The sequence below is a fragment of the Canis lupus genome, chromosome 6, assembly GCF_048164855.1.
Source record: "Canis lupus baileyi chromosome 6, mCanLup2.hap1, whole genome shotgun sequence".
Classification (NCBI taxonomy): domain Eukaryota; kingdom Metazoa; phylum Chordata; class Mammalia; order Carnivora; family Canidae; genus Canis; species Canis lupus.
The window spans coordinates 53,600,515-53,624,062 of record NC_132843.1 but is presented as its reverse complement, the minus strand read 5'-3'; the positions used below and the strand labels follow the sequence as shown (position 1 = coordinate 53,624,062).

The following is a 23,548-nucleotide window of genomic DNA, read 5'->3' as shown; positions in this document are numbered from 1 at the left end:
GTGGTCATGAACTCCTTTAGTTTTTATTTTTCAGGAAACTCTCTATCTCTCCTTCTATTTTGAATGACAGCCCTGCTGGATAGAATATTCTTGGCTGCAGATATTTCCCATTCATCACTTTGAATATATGATGCCACTGTCTTCTGGCCTGTCACGTTTATGTTGAAAAATCTCCTGCCAGCCTCATGGGCTTTCCCTTGTAACTGCCTAATGTCTTTTGTCCTGCTGCTTCAATTTTTTTTTCTTAATCACTGTATTTTGCCATTTTAATTACAACATATCTTGGTGTGAATCTGCTTTTGTTGATTTTGTTGGGGGATCTGGATATCTGTTTCCTTCCTGAGGACTTTTCAGATTTTATTTTTTCAAATAAAATTTCTTCCCGCTTTTTTCTTCTTTTCTTCTTCTGGGACTCCTACAATATGAATGTTATGTTTGATGGATTCTTATTTTGCACAATTCTTTTCTCTCTCTTTTTTTCAGCTTGATTATTTTCCATTACTCTGTCTCCTAGATCATTGATTTGTTCCTCTGCTTCTTCCAGCTTGCTGTTCATCAGTCATATTTCTGATTTCATCTACTGAGCCCTTTATCTATGTAATATAATTCTTTATCTCTGTGTTAATAGTCTCATTGGTGCTTTCCACTCTCTTCTCTAGTAAGTGTCTTTATGATCATTACTTTAAATTCTCTATCAGGTATGTCATTTATATGTTTTTTACTTACATCTGGCTGTGGGCTGGTCCTGTTCTTTTATTTGGGATTAATTCCTCAATCTTTTCATTTTGTCTAAGTCTCTGTATCTGTTTCTGTGCATTAGAACAGTCAGCTATGCCTCCTGTTCTTGAGGGTAATGGCCTTATGAAGAACAGGTCCTATGGTGCTCTGCAGTGTAGTGTCCCCTCTTTCCCAGGGCTTTTTGATTCAGGGAGTATCTCCAATGTATGTGTGTGCACTTTGCTGTTGTGTTCTGGCCACTTTATCCTTCAGACCAGGTGTTTGCAGAGGCCCTCTTTGCCTATTGTGGGGAATGTTTGGTTCCTGGCATGAATATGACAAGTTTTAACTAGGTGTGCTCTGGTCTGCTTGTAAGATGAGACTTGTTGCCATGACTACCAGAACCAAGGCACTGCAAAACTCCTGTGTCAAGAGACTCAGTGTGGCCAGGGGTTTGGGCCATTTTTCTGGGAAAGGAGACCTGCTGGGCTGGGACTGAGGCAAGTGTGATTGGGAAGGGTGGCTCTACTGAAACATGGAGAGAGGGAGGGGGTCAGGGCTTGGTATAAGCAAGGTAGCTTATAGATAGTTTAGGTAGCTAGTATTGGTGCTGTGCTGGTTTCTGCATATGGTTCTGTGTTAATGCTGAGAGGAGGGAGAGTTTCTTTGTTCTTGGAGGAATGAATGCTGCCTCTCTGGAACATATTCAGAGAAGAGCAAATAACCTCCCCACTATGTCTCAAGTGCTCTTAATATCACTGTTTTCACACTCTATGTCCACAGGTTGTTTTTCCTGCCTTCTCTCTAACAGCAGTACTATCTCAACTAAGCTCTCTAAGCCTGCTGACTTTTACAACTCCTTTAAGCCCCAGTGGTTGCAAAAACTTAGGAAATTTGGCCCCTCTTGCTTTCCAAGCCAATTGCTCTGGGGAATCAACTCTGTGTGCTTCCCTTTGTGCTAGTCTATCTCTTGCCCTTCTCCCAACCACAGCATTAATGATTTCTCTCTCAAGCCATGTGTCCACATTTCCTACCATCTTTGATTTGGATTCTTCTCTACCTTTAGTTGTGGAGTTTGTTCTGCCAGTCTTCAGGTTTATTTATGGGATATTTAGGATGATTTGATAATTACCTACTTGTATTCATGCAACAAGGCAAGCCTAGGGTCCTCCAACTCCACTGTCATCTTCCTCCTTAACTCTCACCCATATTTTAAATGTTGATGTGTCAAAGGAACAAACCCAGGGAAAATCTTTCAGTTAATAAAATGACATGGTTAGCTCACATTTCTTTGCCTGTCTGAAAATTTATAGTTTAAATATATATAAAGGAACAAATATTCTTTGAGCATAGAAGTTTTTTTTTTCACTTTGATAGCACATAGGTCATATAAGGGGAATTACTACACTAAAAAGTATTTTTGATAGAATACAATTGGTAGTCAAGGTTGTTCAATAGGACAAGGGTCCCTGAGACTCTAGAAAACATAGGCTAGCGTAATTTGTAAAAATAAATAAATAAATAAATAAATTAAAAAAGTGTTTCTGGTGAATGGACAGCACCTGAAAACAGAATAGGTAGTTACATATAATTAGAGAAGAGCAAAACAAATCTTCACTGATTATCTACACTATGTCAGATGTAGAGGTACACAGACGAAGCTTGTGGGAAGCTTAGGTGTTTTCTTTTTAGTATATATATTTTTTCTTTATTTATTTATGATAGTCACACAGAGAGAGAGAGAGAGAGAGGCAGAGACACAGGCAGAGGGAGAAGCAGGCTCCATGCACCGGGAGCCCGACGCGGGACTCGATCCCGGATCTCCAGGATCGCGCCCTGGGCCAAAGGCAGGCACCAAACCACTGCGCCACCCAGGGATCCCCCTTTTTTTCTTTTTTTTTAAAGATTTTATTTATTCATGAGACCCACAGAGAGAGAGGCAGAGACATGGGCAGAGGGAGGAGAAGCAGGCTCCATGCAGGGACCCCGATGCAAAACTCGATTCCAGGACCCCAGGACCATGCCCTGAGCTGAAGGTAGATGCTCAACCACTGAGCCATTCAGGCGTCCTAATGGAAGCTTAGTTTTTAATTTAATCATACACTCAACTGTTTTATTTCATTTATTTGACCTCTCTCCTCCATTAATTTCATGGACTTAACCATCTTTCAAGGACATTATCATAAAGAGACAGTTAACTTAAGTTTTATGCTTTCTTGACTTTGATGAACTGGTGGAAGCTTAGCTTCCATGTTCTGGAAAATGTTGGTTGTGCTTCCACCTGGTGGCACTAAATGAACATTGCGGAACAAAGTAATAGGTTAATAATAAGAAACTTGGCTTCCTTAAACAAATGTGTTGTAGGCAGGAACCTTCAATTTATGAGAGCCTTCTGTCGCAGATGTGGATTTATACATTTATTTTTTGTATAAGTAGTAGAAAATGAGTATATGAAGATGTTATGAATGTATGTTTCTGATCCCCTTTATTCTGAACTCCTGAAATGATTCAAACTATCAAATAAGCAATTAGAAGTGTATGTTTAAAAGTCACAGTTAAGGCTGAACTACAAATGGGCAGCCCTGATGGCACAGTGGTTTTAGTGCTGCCTGTAGCCCAGGCGTGATCCTGGAGATCCCAGATCGAGTCCCCTGTCAGACTCTCTGTATGATGCCTGTTTCTCCCTCTGCCTGTGTCTCTGTCTCTATAAATAAATAAAACGTGTTTTTTTTTTTTTTATAAAGGGGTGAGTTGCAAAATAGGCTGGGTACACAGTATCCATGTAAGAGAGAAATGTTCACAGATAGTAAGATTTTTTAGAAGGGAGGCAATGATGTTATTAAAACTATAGAAAACTTCAGCAAATATTGGCAATTATGAGATGCCTATTTGTTCTCCGTCTGAAGGTAACAATTAGAAAGTTCAATAACTTTGCAGTGTTGGTAAGGTGAAGGGAAATGATCACTCTAATATCCACAGGAATATAAACTGGAGATAATTTTGTAGTGCTAAAACTATCACGTATTCATAGTCTTTGATCTATTATCTTTCTAAGGATTTCTAAGTACATATGTACTTGAACAAAGATGATCTTTTGTACATTGTTTGAAGTAGAAAAATCCGAAATATATTTGAATGTCCATCAGAGGAGGTTACAATACATTAAAACTATGAGTTTATGCTTTGGCTAAAAGAATGAGATAAATCTAGATATATTGCTATGAAAGTATCTGAGGAACATACTGTTCAGTGAAAAAAATCAAATTGCAGAAACAGGTGTAAATATAAGGTGATTTTTAATAAAGAAACACTAAGTAAAAAGCTGTTTATCTCAGTATATGCATGTATGTGGATGTGTACGTAGATGGCTGTCTGGCAGGACCCATATCACAGTAGCATGCTAGGGAGGAGATTAGGGTAGAAAGTAGGGTAGAAGAAAACTTCTTTATCTCTAGCAAGTTTTACAATGAGAGGACCCAGGAATTACTTGCATACATTTCAAATAAATATATAATGGTTCAAAAATATTTTAGAAAAAGGATAAATAAGAAGGAAGGTGGGATGGGACACCTGGGTGGCTCAGCAGTTGAGCATCTGCCTTTGGCTCAGGGCATGATCCTGGGTTCCAGGATCGAGTTCCACATTGGGGTCCCTATGAGGACCATTCTTCTCCCTCTGTCTATGTCTCTGCCTCTCTCTGTGACTCTCAAGAATAAATAAATAAAATCTTTAAAAAAAAAAAAGAAAGAAAGTAGGGATAGAAGGATTTATAAGATTGTGAATAACATTGATCGTGATCCACAGAGAATCTAGAAGGCCAGCAAAAATTTTGACACATTCTGTTTGTGGAAAGTAAAAAGAGGCTTAATCAATTGTTTGAGAGACTCTGCTCTGATTGACATAAAATCATGTAGTATATTGGCCCTTCTCTTAATATCCCAACCTTCCAGCATGCTCATACCACGCAGGCACTTAGAGTTCTCAAGACCCAACACTTGGAAAGTAGCACTATAGAAATGCAGTCTTCAGAAGCAGGTGGCATGACTGCACTCTGTGACTTACATATCTCTTGACTTTCTTGGATGCAAAGCTTAGCACACTGCTGATGATCATCATAACTCTTTCCTGCAGGTACGAAGTATCTTCATTCATCCATATAATCATGTCCTGTGGAAAACATAAGAATCATCCTAGAGCATGGTATTTCCATCTCTACAAGTCCTTTCCGTTTAGTCCCCAACTCCACCAACTGAAAGGTCCTTGTGGGCTCCTGATTGTTTCACATCTAACCTACATTTATCTCAAAAAGATGACAGCAAGCAAGTTGTATACTACAAGCTATCTAGTATATTACTTCACTTACTGTAGTAACTGTATCTGTGTTGTATGTCATTTAATTCTATACAACAAATATTTACTAATGATATGCATTATAAGTCACTCTGTCAGTCAACATGGACAGTTTAATAGGAGGCTATGATGAGATTGTAAACTGCTTCTCCTTTTTTTTTTCTTTGAAAGTACATATCTTCTATCTCTAATTACAGGATTTTATTTTCAGTTTTAAAAAAGAATTGAAATGTCATCTGATCTTGAAATGTTATCTTACTCCAGAATTTCCTCTGCAGATTCAACACTCAGATATTTTCTGGCTCATGGTTGCAGAGAATATTCCTGGAGGCAGCTCAGTTAGAAAGTTCTTGCTAATTTTGATTCAACTCCATCTTGCTGTAACTTCTATTTGTTCTAAACCTTCAGATGCAGAGACATATTTACAAGCTTGGGAAGGGAAAAAGACTGCATATGCCTCATATGCCAACAACCACTAACAAATTTCTTAAGGCACTCTGTTGGAGTCCATGGTATTTATGCTACATATTCTCTCTTCTACTTGCTCCCATTGTATAAAACTGCTCTGAAGTCCATTTCCTGGGGCAGAAGAGTCTCTAAATCCCAGGGAGTTCACCCTGTACCTTTTCTGGGACTGGTTTTTCAGCTCTTTTCAAGAATTGGGTGAGTTTCTAGTCATGGAAAGTATAAGAACAACATAGTTAAGTAACAGGTTACTAAGTTAGAGTAGCTCTCCCATTCACTAGCCTTGTATGCATTATTGTTCCTCTTTCCAGTTCTATTTTCTTACAGTAAAATGGGGGGAAATAATAGTAACTTCCTCAAAGGGTTATTTTAAGGATTAAATGAGACAACCAATATATGAAGTATTCAGTTTAGTGTCTGATGTAGAGTAAGTGCTCAAAACCAATGGTTTATTGGTTGAAAGACCATGCATGGGGAGATGGTTGCAATAATGAGATGATAACTACTTTAAAGTGTTGTGAGGTTAAGTTTTTTAAATGCACAGAAAATACTTGACTCAAATTAGGCACAAATTAACTTGGTATATTTTATTTTCCCTCACATTCCTTCTTGTCTTCATAGATACCAATTCTGCTTCTTTACTTGAATGTATTTTATGATTTGCACAAACTCATAATGCTCCTGGTAAAGTAAATCAATCTGTTTTCCCAGTATTTCCAGACAAGTGCCCTTGATGCCATCATGTTAGAAACAGTTGAAGATCATAAGAAATCCTGAGCAGTCTCCTGTCTCTGCCTGGGATGTTGAAAACACAGTGAGATCTGGATATAAATGGGGGTTTGGACAGTTGTTAGGCTTTCCTCTGATACCATGGTATCCATGAAGATAGGATGCTCATGGGATTATTTAGGTCCAGAGTTTTTGGGGAAGAAGCAAGCATATAGACACTATCAAAGTATAGTTTGTTTTTTTTTTTTTTACACAGATCTGTAGGTAGTTCAAGCCAGTCACCCTCTCTTCTCTCCTAACCCATATTGTAGTCACTCTTACATTGCCACATAATATTTTGGGTTTTTAATTATTCTGTTGATGCCATCTTCCCAAAATTGAATTCTTTAAAGTATGTCTCTGTAATTCAAATAAAGGGAAGTGATTTCATTTTGGGAATAATTATACAACTTGGGAGGAAAAGAAAAAAGATTCAGCCACTAGATACTTGAAGAAGATATAAGTTTGGGAAAGGGGAAATAATAAGTGAAATATAGTGAGCTCTTTAGATTTAAGACAAGAAAACAAAACTGCTTATTTTCCCTTTACCTTTAAGATTTGCAGTTTGTAGAAGTCTTTAGACACTAAGATCAGAAGAGTTTCCTCAAACATGTTTAAAATACTTTGATATAAATTCTGAAAAAACAAAAAAATTATATGACCAGCAGCCAGATAAAATTAGATATAATTTTACTCAAAGTCTATAGTTTTGTGTCCTGGAGTCCTGTGTTTGCCCTGCAAACTGAAGGTAAGAAAGGAGAGAGGTAGCTATAGATATGGGACTTCTCTCAGTACCATGTGCTGTGAATTGCAATTCCAACTTATGGAACAGATACATTGTGTAGCTGTGCTCTGGAAATAGAGACCAGAGATGTTGTTGACCTTACTGTAGGGCTATTCCTCTCTCCGTCTTTCTCTACTCCCATTTCCTTTTTTGCAGCATTTGCCCATACACTGTTATCCTTGCTAAAACAACCAAAAATCTCTTCACTCATTTGTTCCTATATCTCCTTTATAATCCGTTAAATCCCATGAGTTGTAAAATTCACAAGGAGTCTAGGGTATAGATTAATGCTGGAATATATTATTAATTTATTGCATCTAAAAGGGGTGAAGGAGATAACAACAAAAATTATGACCTGTGGTGGGGCATTCCTCCAGATTGCTGTGGTGCACAACAATGTCTCATAATAATTTAGGGAAGCAAAGACTCACTTCCAAGTCCTCTTTGTCATCTTCACTGGTTCCCATTTCTCTCACTTTCTCAAGACTTGGTATAGCAAATACCATTTTAAAGGATGACTCTATTATATTCAGTTGGGATTCAAATTGCAGTAAGGGATCTACAAAGCTGGTAAGAAAAAGGTATAATTATTAAATAGAGGAGAGAGCAAATATAACCTGAGTTTAGTGGCTTTTTCTTGTGTAAGAGAGAATGTACTAGAAAATGAGGCCTATTGCTAAACTTCATATAACATGTGAGTTTTAAATATTCTCATAAAAATGACAATTGTGCTTTAAATATAAAGGAATGAATTTCTTCTTAAAAATCATCTGTAATCAGTTATTTAGAAACCAGAATATACTTCTCCAAAGACATAATAGTAAAAAGTGGTTACATTTCCAAGCAAGCCCACAAAGCCATGCTGAACTTTAGTTGAAATATATTACTGCCACATTTTCTCTAAACCGTGATACCGTGTTTCTCACATTTTAATATTTCTGATATTATTGGGATGCATCCTCCAGTTCTTGGCAAAAGAAATCTGCCCATCAGCAGTTGGAAAGATAAGTTATGACATAGTTGTTATTTCTTAGAGATGTGTGATCTGGATAACAGTCCTTCCCAATTTTTTTTTTTTTTGAGGTGAAAATATATATATATTTTTTAAAGACAGTGATATAAATGGTAAGGTAGAAAATTTTGTGCTGGACTCAGAATATCTTTTCTCTACTGGACAGAAAAATCAAAGAGTCTAATATCCACTGTTTGAAATGGAATGTCTTAGAATATATTAGATAATTTTCATATCTTGGGAAGATTAATTTGACATATTCATGGCTTTAATGAATTATCAGATTCTGAACAACTATATGTCAGGGCTTCCAGTAGAATTTTCAGGGGAAGATATTTATTTAACTTTTAGAGATAAATAGTTTGGTTCAGGAAAATGCAAAATTAAGATTTTTGAAGAAATAGAAAAATATTGTCTCTCAAATTACTCTGAAATCATACTGATAGTCCTAAAAAATGCTAAAACACTCCAGGTCATGAATAAAGATTAAGAAAGTAGCATGGTTCTCTAACTGCTGATGGGCAGCAGATCTTCAAATTTTAAATGTGAGGAAGGTTGAGTGTCAGACACTGGTGATATTAAAGAAAGATACATGCAAATCTATGGGTCAACAATTGCCAGCAAGGATACATTATTTTTTTTTGGATCCACATATAATTTTTTAAAAAGAGTAGTTATTAAATTACTAATCTGTTTTATAATAAGTGACATCTTAGAATTAAGAATTTCAGTGTAAATTTTTTTTATATATATTCTAGGATGCACAACCAGTGATAAAAAAAGATCTGGAGAAGAAAGAATAAGCACTCCTCACTAAATTACTATACCATCATCTGCAAAGAGCAATACACGTTTTTACAAGTATAATTTGAAGATTCACAATTGAACAGAACAAAGTAGATGTCTCCTAATAAAAGTATGGGGAAATTATATTAAACATGATCACAAATAAATCAAGAGGGACATTTTAATATGACAAAATGTTTAATTCAAATGAAAGAATGTTAAGAGATATATACAATGATTTAAAATAATAAAAGAAATAGTTAACTGTTTAAAAAGTTTAATTATTTAAAAATAATTATTAAAAGTTACAGTCTGTCAAATTATTAAAAATACAAGGAGAAATAGAAATTATTAAAGAAAATAACTAAAGATAAAAGAGAAACAAACACAGTTATAGGAGATGAAGCATTCAATTATCAGCATTTGTCAGGTAAAAATTAAAAATTCTGCAAAAGAAGAGGTCTTTACTAAAATTGATAAAGAGGTATAAATAAATTATATTAAATGAGAGAATTTAATTATCTTTTTCAATAACCATGGAGTACTAACAAATACTTATCATATTTGTAAAAGGTTTTTTACAAGCTGTAAAAAAAATTCAAAATATAAAAGGATATATGTTTTATTCTCGATCACAAGAGAAATCTATGTTAAAAATGAGAAAATTCGAGATAGTTGAAAATACTTAAATACTATCAGAATTTTTCTCATTTAAAATAAGGGGCAACTGAGTGGCTCAGTTAAGCATCCAACTCTTGGTTTTGGCTCAGGTCATGATGCAGTTGAGGGATTAAGTCCCTCAACTTGTTTGTCTAGGTGCTCAGTGCAGAGTCTGCTTCAGATTCTCTTTCCTCTCTCTCACTCACTCTCCCTTTCTCTCAAATAAATAAAATCTTAAAAAATAAATAAAATGATAGGAAAATGACAAACTGATCATGTAACAAGATTTCAAAGCTACTAAAAAAGTAATCAAAGAAATAAAGGGTATAAGCAAGATGAATAATTATAAAATGAGGAAAGGGAAAATAATAAGTATAATGATCCTTGCTGGCAAATTTAAATAAAGATTTTAAAAAAGATAAAAAAAGAGGAAGAAGAAAATAAATATGAAGAAAGACTGCAGTAGTCGAAAAAAGAAGTCAGCTATTATATGGATTTAATAAAAACAAATAAAACTGATTTATATTATTATATTACACAGATATATATGAGGATATAACTTGTGTGAAGCTGTATATACCACATAATATTTGGCCAAAGTACAAAAAGCAAAATCTATAATATTTTTTTAATTAAAGGAAAACTATTATCTGGGTTTTTTTTTAAAATACATTTAGGTAGATCCAAAAGAAAGCTAAAAATATGAAACAGGCGATTCTAATCCAGGGTCTGCCTTTTCATGAACCCTATAAAATAATATGCCAAATTTTGTTTCTGTGTCTGTGTGTATTTTGGAAGAAAGGGTAGTCCAAAAGTTTCATCAGATTCCTAAAGGAGAATTAAAACAGGTTTAAGAAGCACTGATACTGAGGACTTTAGCACCAGGCACTACATATTTTATTTGCTCTGCATGCATTATTTCAACACATCTTCATGGTGATACTAAGAGGTAAATACTTTCATTATCCTCAATTTGCAGACAAGGAATCTGAGGCATTGAGAAGTTAAGTAACTTCAAAGTCACAAAATCTGGAATGTTAGAGCTGATCAGCAGAAGCTTGGTCTGTTTGACATAGTAGTTTTCCTTTAATTTCATACAATTTCTTACAGATTTTTTCATACTTCAGTATTATCTGGTAAATAAAGTATTATTTTATTACATAAAGTCTTCATGAGTACCTACTATCTGTCTTTGCATAATACTATTTTGTAAATTCTAGTTAATTCAACTAGGCAAGATACACACACACATACACATACCTCAAAACAAAATAATAAATGAGCTTATATATTCAGAAGAACCAATGAATGGTAATCAGGGATCTGGTTATACCTGGTTATTCAAACTGAGTTATAATAAAAGACAATTTCAAAAATATTGACTAATTCCAGAGAGGCTGGGAAGATGATAGAATAGGAGGACCCTAAGATCACATTGTTCCACAGATACAAATAGATAATATCTACATCAGCATAAATAACCCAGAAAAAGACTGGCTGAACAAACTCAACACTAGAGGTAAAGGGGCCACATATAAGAGGATAGGAAAGGTGGAGATGTGACAGGGAGCTAAATAGACCACAGGCCATCTGGTGGAAGGACAGAACTTGTAGATATAGAGGAGAGAAACAGACCCTAACACTGGGGAGTCCCCACAGGGAATATATTTGGCTTTGAAAACTTGAGGTATGGAATTTCATGAGTTCTTACAACCAGTGGGGCTTAAAGCCTGGAATTTTGAAAATCAGCAGTTTTGGTTCTGGGAGAGCCCGGAGGGTAATGGGAAGCAGAGTCACTGCCCTTAAAGGGATAGCAGATGAATAGCCCATGGAGTTGCAGTATAAAAGCAGCAGTTTGAAAAATGCCTGGGGCAGATGGGAGGGAGTGTTATTTACTAATCTCAGAACATGTCCTGGAGGACATAAATCACTGGGGGACTTTTCAGGGACAAAGGAACTGGCAGGATCCCTAAGGGACTTCTTCAGAAACAAAGGAGCTAGCAGGTCCAATTTCCCTCCTCTGGAAGGATAAACCCTGCAGCATAAACACACAGACACTTGAAGGAACCAGCACTGTGCAGGCATCACTACCTAATTTGCTTACACTAAGAAACTCCCCCCACCCCCCCAGCTTCAGTGGATCTTCCTTTTCCAGTCATGCTTTTCTCAGTCTTGGTGCTGTTTGTCCCCTCCCCTAGAAGACAGGCACAAACCTTGCCAACACTGCATCTTCTGACCCATGCACTTTGTGAGGCCTCAGTCCCCCTGGTGGCAGCAGCCCCATGAAAGACTAATGCACCCCTTTCTAAAACTGTGAGCCCCACCCCAGTCATTCCATCCCACTAATGGTGGCACATCCACTTCAAAATGCTCTTGGCCTATTCAAACAGGGGCCAACAAGCCCGGAAGTACAAACTGTGCCAGAAATGGCCAGCATCACTCCAAAGTGACTCCTGTCCTGGGGTGAGGGGAAGATAACCACATGTACCAGTCATAGGGCAGCCCCAGCAGGAGGTGAGGGCAGACCATTGGTCTGATTGCAGACCCTACCCATCAGAAAAAATTGCTCAGGGGGCAACACAGGGAAAGTGTCCTGCAGTTTGGTGCTACTGCATCTCTGACAAATGCCTGGTTTGATTCAGTTAAGAGCCAAGGTGACCCCAGAGTGGTCTACTAACACCACAGGAACAAGCCATTGTCCAAAACAGGGAAAGAGCCACTAGAAATGACCAAACTGAAGGGAGAAGGGGCCAAGACACAACAGCAGAACACATGCAACACACCCAGAAGACACAGGTTCTGGTGAACCAGAGACACTGCACTTCAGGGCACCTTAGGCCCTCTTCTTCATAAGGCCATTACTTACAAGAACAGGAGACATAGCTGACTTTCCTACCACAGAGAAACAGTGAGAGTTAGACAAAATGAGGAGACAGAGGAATATGTCCTGAATAAAATAACAGGACAAAACCACAACAAGAGACACAAGGAAAATAGATATAAGTAGTATGTTGGTGAGAGGATGTAAAGTAATGACCATAAAGATACTCACTGAACCTGAGAAAAGAGTGGAGAACATGAATGAACTCTTAACATAGAACCTATCAAAGATAAAGAACACAATGATTGAAATTAAAAATATACTAGATGGAATAAATAGCAGGTTAGAGAAAGCAGGGGAATGAATTAACGACTTGGAGGATAGAGTAATGGAAAGTAATCAAGTTGAGCAGGTGAGAGAAAAAAATATGCAGAATGAGAATAGACTTAGGGAACTCAGCAACTCCATCGAGCATAATAACATTCTCATAGGGATCCCCCAGAAGAGGAGAGAGAAAAGGGAACACAAAATTTATTTGAAGAAATAGTAGCTGAAAAGTTCTCTAATCCAGAGAAGAAAACATGTAGATCCAAGGAGGCACAGAGATTCCCCAACAAAATCAACCCAAGGAGGTCCATGCCAAGACACATAATTAAAATGGCAAGAACTAGTGATAAAGAGAAAAATTTAAAGGCAATAGAAAAGAAGACAGTTATATAAGTGAAACTCCATAAGGCTATCAACAGATTTTCCAGCAGAAACCTTGAAGGCCAGAAAGGAGTAACATGATCTATTCAAAGTGGTGAAAGGAAAAAATCTGCACCCAAGAATATTTTATCCAGCAAGGCTATAATTCAGAAGAGGAGGAGAGATAAGATGTTTCCCAGACAAACAAAAACTAAAGGAGTTCATGACCACTAAACCAGGCTTACAGGAAATTTAAAGAAGACTGTATGAGTGTAAAGGAAAGACCATGAGTAGGAGTAAGAAAAGTAGGAAGGACAGAAGCAGTAAAAATAAGTATACCCATAAAAATCAGCCAAGGGACTCACAAAATAAAAGGATGTAAATTATATACCATATACGAAATGGGTGCTAGGGAAAAGAGTAAAGGGTGGGCTCAAACTTAAGTGACCATCAACTTAATATAGACTGGTATATGCAGAAAATATTATATACAAATCAAAAACCAATAATATATCTGCAAAAAATAAAGAACCAAGGAATCTAAGTATATCACTAAAGAAAGCCACAAACTGTGAGAGAGGAGAGCAAGAGAAGAAAGGGTCAAAGAAGAATTACAAAAACAACCACAAAACAAGTAACAAAATGGCAATAAATATGTATTATTACTTGGAATATAAATGGACTAAATGCACCAAATAAAAGATATAGGTTGATGGAATGAATTTAAAAACAAGATCTATCTATATGCTGTCTACAAAAGACTCATTTTACACCTAAAGCCACCTGCAGATTGAAAGCAAAGGGATGCAGAAACATTTATCATGCAGATGGATGTCACAAGAAAGCCAGGCTAGCCATAGTTAAGGCTTTTCTCTTTGGAAAAAATAGAATTAATGACCAAAGTATAATGAAAGACAAAGAAAGGCACTATATAATAATAAAATGGACAAACAAGAATATCTAACATTTGTAAATACTTGTGCATCCAACATGAGAGCACCCAAATATATAAAACAGTTAATAACAAGCATAAAGGAACTAATAGATAGTAATACAACAATAGTAGAGGACTTTAACACCCCCCCACTTAAATCAATGCGCAGATCATCCAAACAGAAAATCAACAAGGAAACAGCGGTTTTGAATAGCACACTGGACCAGATAAAATTAACAGATATATTCAGAACACTGCATCCTAAAATAGCAGAATACCCATTATTTTTAAATTTTTTTAGAGAAAGAGAGAGGAGAGAGACAGAGTATGTACAAGTAGGGGTAGCTAGGGGCAGAAAGAGAGGGAGAGACATAATCCCAAGCAGGCTCCCTGCTCAGCACAGAGTCTGACATGGGGCTCAATCCCACTTCCCTGTAATCATGACCTGAGCTGACATCATGGGTTGGATACTTAACCAACTGAGCCACCCAGGCGCCCCAGAATACACATTCTTTTTAAGTGCACATGGAACATTCTTCATAATGGATCAAATATTAGGCCATGAAACAAGTCTTAACAAATTCAAAAAGATTGAAGTCATACCGTGCATTTTTTTTCTCACCATCATGCATGAAACTAGAAATCAACCACATGAAAATATCTGGAAAGAGCATCAAAACATGGATGTTAAATAACATGTTACTAAATAAGCAATGAATGGGTCAACCAGGAAATCAAAGATATAAAAAATTACATGGAGAGAAATGAAAATGAAAACACAATGGTCCAAATCACTGGATGCAGCAAATCATTGGATGCAGAAAAGGCAAGTACATAGCAGTACAGATCTACCTCAAGATGCAAGAAAAATCTCAAACAGTCTAACCTACGCCTAAAGGAACTAAGGAAAAAAAACAACTAACAAAATATAAAACAAGTAGAAGGAAAGAATAGAGCAGAAATAAGTGAAATAGAAACTAAAACCATGATAGAACAGATTAATGAAAAAAAAAACAGATTAATGAAATCAGGTTCTTGGAAAAAATCGATAAAATTGATAAACCTCTAGCTAGACTTATCAAAAAGAAAAGAGAATAGACTCAAATAGTAGAATCAAAAATCAGAGAGGTGAAATAACAACCAACACCAAAAAATATAAATAAATATAAGAGAATATTATAAAAAATTATATTCCAACAAATTGGACAACTTGAAAGAAATGTATAAATTCCTAGAAACATATAAACTACCAAAACTGAAACAGAAAGAAATAGAACACTTGATCAGTTGATAGCAAGCAATGAAGTTGAGTCAGCAGTAAAAAAAAACTCCCAACAAACAAAAGTCCAGGACCAGATAGCTTCACAGGTGAATTCCACTGGACATTTAAAAAAGTTAATGCCTCTTCTCAGACTTTTCCAAAAAACAGAAGAGGAAGGAAAACTTCCAAATTCATTCTATGAGGCTAGCATTAACCTGATACAAAACCAGATAAAGATACCACAAAAAAGAGAACTACAGGCCAATAAGTCTGATGAGCATGGATGAAAAAATCCTAAATAAAATACTAGCAAAAGGAATCCAATATTAGAAATATCACTCACCACAATCAAGAGGGATCCATTCACAGGATGCAAGGGTAGTTCAATATCACATGTATCAATGTGATACATCAATAAGACAAAGGATAAGAGACACATAATCATTTCAATAGATGCCCCAAAATAATTTGACAAAGTACAATATCCGCTCATGATACAAGCCCTCAACAAAGTAAGTCTAGAGGGAACATACCTCAACATGTTAAAGGCCATCTATGAAAAACCCATAGCAGCATAATCCTTACCGGGGAGAAACAGAGCTTTTCCCCTAAGATTAGGAAGAAGACAAGGATGCTCATTTTCACCACTTTTATTCAACATAGTACTGGAAGTCCTAGCCACAGCAATCAGACAGCAAAAAAAAAAAAAAAAAAAAAAAAAAAAAAAGACATCCAAATTGATGTTTCACTATTCACTATTTGCAGATAACATGATACTATATATAGAAAAATCCAAAAAAAAAAAAAAAAAAGGAAAAATCCAAAAAACCCTACCAAAAGACTGCTAGAACTAATAAACAAATCAGTAAAGTCACAGGGCACAAAACTGATTTACAGAAATCTGTTGCATTTCTAAATGCCAATAATTAAGCTGCAGAAAAAGAAATTAAGAAAATCACCCCATTTACAACTGCACAAAAAATATGATACCTAGAAATAAACCTAATCAAAAAAGTGAAAGACTTATGCTCTGAAAACTATAAAACATTGTTAAAAGAAATTTAAAAAGAAAAACAAAACTGGAGACATCACAATTCTGGACTTACTTTATATTTCAAAGCTGTAGTAATCAAAACAATATGGTACTGGCACAAAAACACACATAGATCAATGGAACAGAATAGGAAACCCAGAAATAAACCACAATTATATAGCCAATTAACCTTTAACAAAGGGGGGCAAAAATACGCAATGGGAAAAAGACAATTTCTTCATCAAACATGTTGAGAAAACTGGATAGCTGCATACAAAGTAATAAAACTGACCACTTTCTTATACCATACATAACAATAAACTCCAAATGGATTAAGGATCTAAATGTGAGACCTGAAACCACAAACATCCTAGAAGGGAACACAGGCAGTAATTTCTGGCTTTGGCCATCCAACATCTTTCTAGATATGCTTCCTGAGGCAAGGAAGACAAAAGCAAAAATAAACTACTGGGACTTCATTAAAATAAAAAAAGCTTCTGCACAACAAAGGAGAAAACCAACAAAATGAAATGACAACCTATGGAATGGGAGAAGATATTTGCAAATGACATGTCTGATAAAGGGTTAGCGTCCAAAATATATAAAGAATTTATGAAAGTCAACACCCAAAAAACAAAGATATGGGCTGACGACACAGACATTTCTTCAAAGAAGACTTCCAGATGGTCAACAAATGAAACGATGCTCAACATCACTCATCATCAGGGACGTGCAAATCAAAACCACAATGAGATATCGCCTCCCACCTGTCAGAATGGCTAAAATCAACAAGAAACAACAGGCTTTGGCAAGGATATGCAGAAAAAGGAACACTTTTGCACTGTTGGTGGTAATGCAAACTGGTATAGCCACAGTGGAAGGTGGTATAGAGGTCCTTCAGAAACTTAGTAATAGAACTACCCTACTCTACAATCCGGTAATCATGCTACTGAGTCTTTACCCAAAGAATATGAAAACACTAATTCAAAGGGGTATATGTACCCCTATGTTTATAGTAACAGTATTTACAATAGACCAATTGTGGAAGCCGCCCAAGTGTCCATTTTGGAATGGATAAAGAAGAAATGGTGTATATATACAATGTAATATTATTCAGCCATAAAAAGAATGAAATCTTCTCATTTGCAACAACACAAATTGATCTAAGGAGTATAATGTTAAGCAAAATAAGCCAGTCAGAAAAAGACAAGTGTCATATGATTTCATTTATATGTGGAACTTAAGAAACAAAACAAATGTACAAAGGGGGGAAAAAGACAAACCAAAAAAACATACTCTTAACTACACAGAGTCTGGTTAAAGATAGTTATTAGAGAGGAGGTGGGTGAGGAGATGAGTGAAATAGATGACAGGGATTAAGAGTACGCTTATCTTGATGAACTTCAAGTAATATATGAAACTGCTGAATCACTCACTAGATTGTACACCTGAAACTAACATAACATTGTATGTTACCTATGTTACTATGTTACTGGAATTGCAATAATAAAAATTAATTTCATTTATGAGTATAAAGTTTAAATTTTCATAATATTTTTTAAAACCACCAATTATGATTTATCATCAGAATGTAAGGATGGCCCAATATCCTAAAAACTATTAATTAGCACATACCTATAATAGATTAAATTAAAACTCATGTCTTAACCTATCTTGAAAAAGTATGTAATAAATATCAACATCATTTTTTAAGGAAAAATGAATAGTTTGAATAGTTTTTTGAAAGGTTTTATTTAAACCAACATTTCGCTAATTGAGAAGTAGTGTAAGAGTTTTTATTAAAAACAGGAACAACATAAGGGTTCAATTTCCTATTTTGAAATATTGTGTTAGAGTTTGTTGTTTTTCAAATAAGACATGGTCTAATAAAAATAGTTCAGTGAGCTCAAACACTGGATAAATATACCCCCCAAAAGATCCCATATGATTCCTAGTATATCAGAAATTGCTGTCCAAACAATAACATGAGGATGGAGGAACCAAAATACAATATAACTAAGAAATTAGTCTAGTAATATGCAGAATCTATACCAAAAAATCCTCATACTTTTAGAGAATAGAAAACAGAACTTGAGTAATTAGAAAGATAGGTTTATAAATGGAAAGATTACTTATAAATGTCAATTATTCTCAAATTATTTTACAAACTCTGACAATGAAATTAAAATTTCAGGATATTTTCATCAGCAGTTGATAAAATACATTTACCTTCCACTTAGAAAAATAAATTGGAGGGATTATCCCAGGTTACTGTGCTGAAAATTATCAAGAAAATAAGGAAGATCCAGTTCAATCAGATAATAAAATCTATTACAAAACAGCACTAAATCAAAACAGTTTAGTGGTGGCACCACAACAAAATTCTAAACAATGGAAGAGAATATAAATTCTAGAGAATACCTAATATGGGAATAGAAAATACCTGGATAAATGCTCTACCTCCCCTACCTGGCCAAATGTGGCACTAATTTATTATGACACTATTTCATGATGGGTCAGAATACAAACATTCTTAGAGCTCTCTTTTTAATTAAAATTTTATTGAGCTATTTGTAAATTTACATGCTGTTGTAAGAAATAATACAAAGAAACATCCAATATGCTTTCCCAGTTTTCCCCAGTGGTAACATTCTACAAAGACCACCAGGATATTGATATTATTGATTCAATACACCCATCTTGTTTAGGTTTCCTGTTTTATTTGTGCTTATGTGTGTGTGTGTGTGTGTATTTAGTGGATCCACCACTGCCATCAAGATATTCAAGAACAGCTTGGAACCCTTAAATTCATAACTATTCCATTATACAGACAAATATTTTTAAAAAAACATTCAGAGTTTAAGCAAGTCTTTGGAAATGAAGCATTTTAAATAATCATTATCTGTATTGGGATTAGCAAACATTTTCTGTGATGGTCTAGATAATAAGTATACTAGGCTTTGCTAACCAAATGGTCTCTGTCTGCTCAGGTCTGCCATCATAATGCAAAAGCAGTCATAGACAATGCATGAATAAATACATAAATATGTCTGTTTCAACAAAAATTTGTTTACTGACCCTGGAATTTGAATTTCATATAGCATTTGCATGTTGTGAAATATCTTTCTTCTTTTAATCTCCCTCAACTATTTAAAAATGTAAAAAACAAGGGTGCCTGGGTGGGGTGGCTCAGTCAGCTAAGCATCCTACTCTTGATTTCAGTTCAGGTCATGATTTTAGGGTTGTGAGATAGATACCCCTGTGGGGCTCTGTTCTTAGCATGAAGCCCGCTTAGGATTCTCTCTCTCTCTCTCTGCCTCATCCCTCCCCACTCACACTCCCTTTCTCTCAAAAAAAAAAAAAAAAAAAAAAGGAAAAAACATTCTGATTTCTCAGAATGTACAAACCAGGATGCTGCAAAAATAGCAGGACGTAGCTATGGCTAAATGGGCCAAGTTTGTAGACTTCTGGTTTGTATAATGGAATTGTGAAGATAATTTAAATTAGTTTGTAACATAAAAAAAAAAATCTGTTATAGCCTAAACAGTAACAAAAATCGAGTAATAAAACCAGGAGAAAGTCATAATAGTAAAGTGTGAGTAGAATTAATTTTATATCAGATGTCATACAAAAAGGTGAAAGAAAAAATATACAGCAATGACACTAAAGCCAATTCTGACAACATAAAAAAAGAATTAAAATTTTAAAACCATAAAAATGCCATGAGAAGCTTACTAAGTATATGTCACCACTAAAATCCTAATGAAGTAGCAAAGACCACAAGAAAATTCCCACATGAGAAAATTAATATATAAATATACAGAAAATATTGAATTTTGCTTTTTTTTGAAAGAAATACAAGTTAAAAATACAATGAGGTACAATTCTGAACCTATTAAATCAGTGAAATAGAAAATATATGTATATATCTATATTTTCTGGTGACTAGGCTTTGAAGAAGTATTTATTGTTAGTGAGGTTTTTCTGGACAACAAACTGACTCCTTATTAAAAGCTCTAAGAATATTTTCATTCCATCTACATTAGTTTGAGTGCATGGGTAACAGATGCCAAGACAGGATTAGAGGTGCATAAGATTTCTAAGAGAAGGAAAGAAGGAAGGAAGGAGCGTTAGGGAAGAAAGTATCTTAGACTACAGCAAGTTCCAAGAAGGGTTTAGCCAGGTTGACGGGTTTCCTAGATTCAAAGTCACTCGCTGAAATTGACTGTCCCACTATGCTGCCTAGGTGGTCGTGCTGGTGGATCTACACAGGCAGTGGCTGGGACTGTTGACCAGTTAGCATTTCCAGCACCAGGGCATTTTTGTAGTTGCCTATTATCTAAATCAGTAACCTCACCCACAGAATGCTATTTCAAAAACGTATTTCAGAGAAGATATGACCATTTATGTGTAAAGATGATTATCATAATATTGGTAAAATAAAATATAATTTAGAACATTTCAAAATTGGGTAATATTATATTGCCATTCAAATGAAAATATGAGGATGTAGAAAGATAAAAACTTAAGACATAATGCCAAAAGGAAAAATATTACAGTAAATCTGCTTATTATTGTACAATAATTAGATTATCTGTTTATCTGTAAAATATTTAAGAATTGAAGAATATGAGAAAGAAAAATAGTAGCTGCTAAATTAGGATAGTGGAATTTGGAGTAGTTTTCTGTTTTTCACAATTGTTGATTTTTCTCTGTTGCATTTTAGAGATATTTAGTCAGTGAAATGGGAGAGTGTTCGAGCTTATTGTACCTGGAGTTCAGGGAGAGGACCATGGCTTGGTCACTTAACAGTCTTGAGATTGCATCCCATAGGCTCGGAGCGCTGTTCACCTGGAAGGATCAGAAAAAGAAAAGAAAAAAAAAAGAAAAAAAAAAAAGAATCAATGTTGTCACTCCTGTGAGACTAAAGAGACCAAACTGGACTGGAATATAAGTCCAAAATTTTGTAATGTTGAGAAAAACCCTAACTGAAATCCACAATAGCATCTTGGCTTAATGGCAGCCTTTTACAGCCAACTGCTGTGCTTCTATAATTAGCATTTCCAGACGAAATTTTGTTAGCTATATTCTTCAGTGGAGTCTCTTGATAAAAAATACCAACAAGATGATTTAAGTCAGGCCTTAATGAAGAATGTCTCATGCTATAAAATGAGAACCATGTACAGGTCACGGTACAGCTATTTAAACTTATCAGTGATAGTCAATGAGATTCCATTAAGACTTTAGAATTCTTTATTGAAGACACTAGGGGAAGCCTAGTGGAAGAGCATCTCTTTTCTTGTGTGCATCCTAGCTTTGTTTATGCAAGCATCTGTTGCAATGTCACCTTTTTGCAACAGACCCAATAGTGCTGTTTGTGGAAATTCTTAGTCTGTACTTCTGAAATAAGTCAAAGTTCTCTTTTATACTGCTGTAGAATAATGCTATTTCTAAGGGCATTTATTCCCTCTAATGAATATGCAAATACCTGCCACTGATCCACTTATCACCCTAACACAAGCCCTTTCCCATCTGTTCAGTGCTGCTCCTCTGACTCCAGCATTGATTGCCCTGTGGGATCTATGTCTTACCTTTGTGGGATGCAAAAGCTATTCCAAAGGATAGGACTACCTGCTTATTAAGCACACATTTTGGAGTGCATGTTGTATCCCCTCCTAGCCATATGTTGAAACCCTAATCCCCAATGTGTTGGTATTTGGAGATGGACCTTTGGGAGATAATAAGGTTTAGATGAGGTCATGAGAGTAAAACCCCAAGTTGGGGCTCATGCCCTTATGAGATGAAAGAGAGCTTGCTTTCTCTCTTTCTGCCACGTGAGGATGCAAGGAGAAGGTGGCCATCTGAAAACCAAGAGTTGGACTGTCAACTATCTGAGCCACCCGGGGAAACTCTTTCTCTAAAATATTTATATTCATATCTAAAATTGTGATAATTCTTTGCTATGTTGCTTATTACTATATTGCATGTTATCATTACTTAGAGAATATAAAACTTGTATGGTGGACAACTCTCACTGTGACATGGAACAATAAATGGTGATTTGTCTAGTTTGAAATTTGACATTTTTGTCCTTGTCACTATTTTCTTTCAATTTGGCCAGAAATACACTAGTACTCATTTCTCTGGGCAGTGACAAACTGAACATCCTGTCTCTATCTAAGCAATGATTTTTTGGGACTATTGCCTCAATGGGAACTTTTCCCCACAAAGTTGTAACTGGGCTTTAGTCCTTGGAAATCAATTTGGGATATATCAAATCTAATCACTGGGTCCCAACCCTGGCTGTATGCAGAGGGGCTAAAAAACATTGATTTTGATTCCTTAGCAACATCTCCAGAGAATTAATAGGTCTGGATTCAAGACCAGACATTAAAAAAAAAAACAAAAAAAACAAAACCAAGGCCTCCAGGTGATTGTGATGAACAGTCAGGATTGAGAAGCACTTTTTAAGTGAACTATTTTCTCTCAATCCTGGAGCTTGCTTCACAGTAATAAATTGTCAGTTACTAGATCTATAGTAACACGGACCTCTGCTTCCCATGTGTTAGCTAGCTTCTATTTTTTTTTCATGGAGCCAAAAATGTTATCACAACTCCTTCATCAGGTTATTGTTCTGCTCGTATTACTTTGGCATCCCATTTTTTGTTGACTAACTAATTTACAGCACATCCCTTCTTTGTTTTGGACATGGTTTGCCTGTACCATCGTACCACTAATGTTAATGTAATGCCAAAAACCAGTGCGTACATCAGCAAGTGATAAGGATTGTCTAACATCTATAAACTGGTTTTGTAGTGGTGTAAGTCTAGAAAGTTATAGGAATTGGCCAGGAATTTCACCTGCTTTCCCCAAATAGGTTTTTTGTTATTGTTCAGGGTACATAACATGCTCATCAGGGTTCTCAGAAATTTTTCAGTATCTCCTCTGGGGAATAATGATTATTACGCTGGCTTTAACTTCTATTATATGGATAGGTTCTCCTCCATCTCATTTTCAATTACTCTTTAATCACAATGGCTCTTCATTGGAAACCCATAGTAAATGATAAAATAGTCAAAACCTGGAAATATGTACTTTGTAATATGTTTCATAATACTAGGTTCTAGGACCAGCCTGGTGGGCCTTAAGCTTCCATATATATTATTTTGGCTTTCTTCTTTAAGCTGACCATCTGCTTTTTATATATATCTTATATCATTGACATTTTTGTTCAATATCTGTTGTCATTCTTGGCCAGAAAAATTGGAGT

General features: G+C 35.5%; 1 protein-coding gene across 7 annotated transcripts in view; it reads right to left on the bottom strand.

The window, feature by feature from the left end:
- Positions 1-23,548, bottom strand: part of MROH9 (maestro heat like repeat family member 9) — a 98,699-nt gene that overhangs the window by 61,232 nt on the left and 13,919 nt on the right. For all 7 annotated transcript variants that reach the window (XM_072830567.1, XM_072830560.1, XM_072830566.1 and 4 more), the window contains 4 exons: positions 21,050-21,129; positions 7,516-7,651; positions 6,850-6,936; positions 4,780-4,884 (listed from right to left, as the gene is read on the bottom strand). In XM_072830567.1, coding sequence (XP_072686668.1) covers positions 4,780-4,884; positions 6,850-6,936; positions 7,516-7,651; positions 21,050-21,129 — 408 coding nt within the window. The remainder of the gene's footprint in view (positions 1-4,779; positions 4,885-6,849; positions 6,937-7,515; positions 7,652-21,049; positions 21,130-23,548) is intronic.